Source organism: Frankliniella occidentalis, unplaced genomic scaffold, assembly GCF_000697945.3.
Source record: "Frankliniella occidentalis isolate FOCC.00 unplaced genomic scaffold, Focc_3.1 Scaffold2, whole genome shotgun sequence".
NCBI classification, from domain to species: Eukaryota; Metazoa; Arthropoda; class Insecta; order Thysanoptera; family Thripidae; genus Frankliniella; species Frankliniella occidentalis.
The window spans coordinates 3,444,422-3,447,133 of NW_026267132.1; the positions used below are offsets into that span (position 1 = coordinate 3,444,422).

General features: G+C 62.5%; 1 protein-coding gene across 1 annotated transcript in view; it reads right to left on the minus strand.

Moving 5' to 3' along the window:
• LOC113210362 (uncharacterized) overlaps positions 1-2,712 on the minus strand; it is a 12,559-nt gene that overhangs the window by 3,205 nt on the left and 6,642 nt on the right. Inside the window, exon 2 of the mRNA XM_026428331.2 lies at positions 886-1,059. Coding sequence (XP_026284116.1) covers positions 886-1,059 — 174 coding nt within the window. The remainder of the gene's footprint in view (positions 1-885; positions 1,060-2,712) is intronic.

The following is a 2,712-nucleotide window of genomic DNA, read 5'->3' on the forward strand; positions in this document are numbered from 1 at the left end:
TTTACTATTTCGTTTGCGAGGCGGCGCCACTATGATGCGTCGCGCGCGCTCTGCACAAACACGCCGACACACGTATGATGACGTTTCGAGCAGAAATCCCCAAAATCCCATTGAGGTGCCCGGGGCCCCGGCTGTGTGGATTTCGGGTCTGGTGGTGGGTGCGGGCGATAGCGACGCGCATCAGCTGATGAGGCGCGATAGAGTAGGGTGGTGGTGCGGCGTGGGGCCGTGGGCCGTGGGGCCCCCGCCCGCACGCCCCGCAAGGCTACAGAGCGGCAGCGTCAGTGGCCCGGTGAGTGGCCTGACCCGGGAGGGGCCGAGGTGGCGGTGTGGTTGTGGTGTCCGTTGCTGTTAACGCCTCATTCCCCTCATTGTCTGTCAAGGCAAGGACGTCTGCTGCGAGGGAAACTTCCTTTTTTATATTTTATTTTTACGTGTGTGTGGGCATGATGTATTTTAATTCTCTTCATCTCCCAGAGTACACGCTTTGAAACGGTCCCCAGTGGCACTGGCCGGTTATGGTGGGCGTCGTCTGGCCTGAGCCGTGCCCACTAAAGGGATCGTCCAGAAAGTGCGTCCGTTTTTCTCAGATTTTGTCGGCAAAATTGGTGGAAGCTCGGCGCCTGCGATACTCGGGGTAGGCCACCCCGCAGAACACGCATGCACTGCAAGCGAGATGTTGCCTACCTAACAGGCGCTATGAGAGCTGCTTGCATAACTAGGCTGTTTTGTAACGGCGAATGACGGACGTGCTTTCTGGATGATCCCTTAGTAAGTCTCTCTGACGAGATGCGTAAAGTGCGGGCGACGGCGACGGCGAGCGCGCCCGAGAGCAGCGCGGCCGCCTGTCGCTGGCCGCGGCCTCGACCAAGTCCTGTGACCTACCTTCACTGTTGTCGTAGGGCGAGTCGGTGGACTGGCCGCCCGTCCTCAGCTCGGTGGGCAGGTTCCTCATGGACGTGATGGAGGACAGGTCTAGGTCCAGCTCGGCGCCGAGGTCCAGGTCCGAGGTGTCGATGACTCGCAGGAGCAGGGCGTCGACCGACCGCTCTGTCCCTTCTGCAACAACAAGAGGCGAAGGCGGAGGGGTCAGGAGGAGCTAAGCAGAGTCGTCACGACGGCTGGCTAACTTGACCACCGCCGCCGCTGCCGACGGCGGCTACCCTCCTCTCTCCTCTGCGTCGTGTCCAATTCCCCCCTCCCCCCCTTTCCCCCGACCCTAGTACATTGGCCTTGCAGTCGGGGGGACACGGCGGCGCGCGGGTCGGGTCGACCGGTCGACCAGGAGGACAGACGTGCGCGCCCCGTCAGTCGAAATGCCACACCTTCGCTACTGGGGTCATGTTTTAACCTCAGGGCTGCTCACAGGGCGGAAGCCCCCCCCCCCCTCCCTCCTCCGCAGCTCGCACCGCACGTGTGAACGCGGGGCGCCCAGCGCCGGCCCGGACGTATGTATGTATGTACTGCGCGGTACACACTCGGGCGCGGGTCAACACTCGAGTCCGAGTAGTACACACACTCACACACACACATGCGCAGGACCTGAGCCAAAGGGTCGCCGATCGGACACACACATGCTCATACACACTATCAAAACTGTTTGTACGGCTCGAGTCGCGAGTTCGTAATCTCCCCGCATCATCGTCGTCTGCCAAGCGTAGCACAATAAAATCGAAATGTAATCTTGCGGGTCGTTGGCTGGGAGAGAGAGAAAGGTGTGCCGAAGGTGTACAGAGTAGTTGTGCCGACGTGTGCACACTTATACACCGGCTCGATACCGCCTCCGCACCAAAGTAGAGTGACGCGATAGACCGGGCCACCGGGAGGGCGGCGCGGCGAGTGGAGAGTGCGACGCGATGGTGACCGCAGCCAGGTGACGTCGTCGCGCGCCCCAGATCGGCCCACGACCGTCTCCACCTCCACCCCGACCCCTACACCCACCATCACTACCACTGTCCGGCAACAAACTGAACGGCCCAGAAGCCGCCGCCCTAGCCGCGGCTCATAGTGAAGAATTAAGTTATGGTGGTTATGGTACTGTGGCCGAGCACCGTGGTAGTTAGTGGCGGAGCAGAGCACGAAAGCACGCGGGTAGTAAGTTGTTGAGCACTGTGTCAGTGGTCGGGCACTGTGGTAGTAGCCGAGCACTTTGGCAGTGGTCGAGCACAGCACGCGGGCAGTGATAGTGGCTAAGCTCATTAGCATGTCGGTGAATGGGCGCGGTCGGGTTGAGGGGAGGTGGGGAGGATGAGGGGGAGGAGCGGGTCGGTGGTGGCAAACAGGTTGTTGCTGCCGCCGCACGACAAAGGTCGCCCGTGGGCTGGCCGGGCGGCTTGGGGCTTTGGCGGGCGTGAGGTGAGGCAGGCGGGCCCACGGCGAGCGGGGAGATGGGCGCTTTTAGCAAAAAGAGTTTCGAGTGCGGCGAGTGGAGGAGGAGGAGGAGAGGCGCGCGTGTGCTGGTCGGTCGCGTTGCTATGCCGCCGGGGCGTCCGCCGTCGTGGACAGCGACAGCGCTGCCGTGACGTCAGCGGCCAGCACGGCGGTGCGATCGCCCATCGCCCTCACCACACTATCTCATCAGCGGCGACGGCTTGCTGTGCTGTACGGACTCCGGCGGCGGCGACCTATAACGCGTTGGCCCGGCCCCGGCGCTGCTGCACGCTAACACGACTTCCTCACACTTGGGCGGGTCGAAGGAGGAGCGGGAGGAGT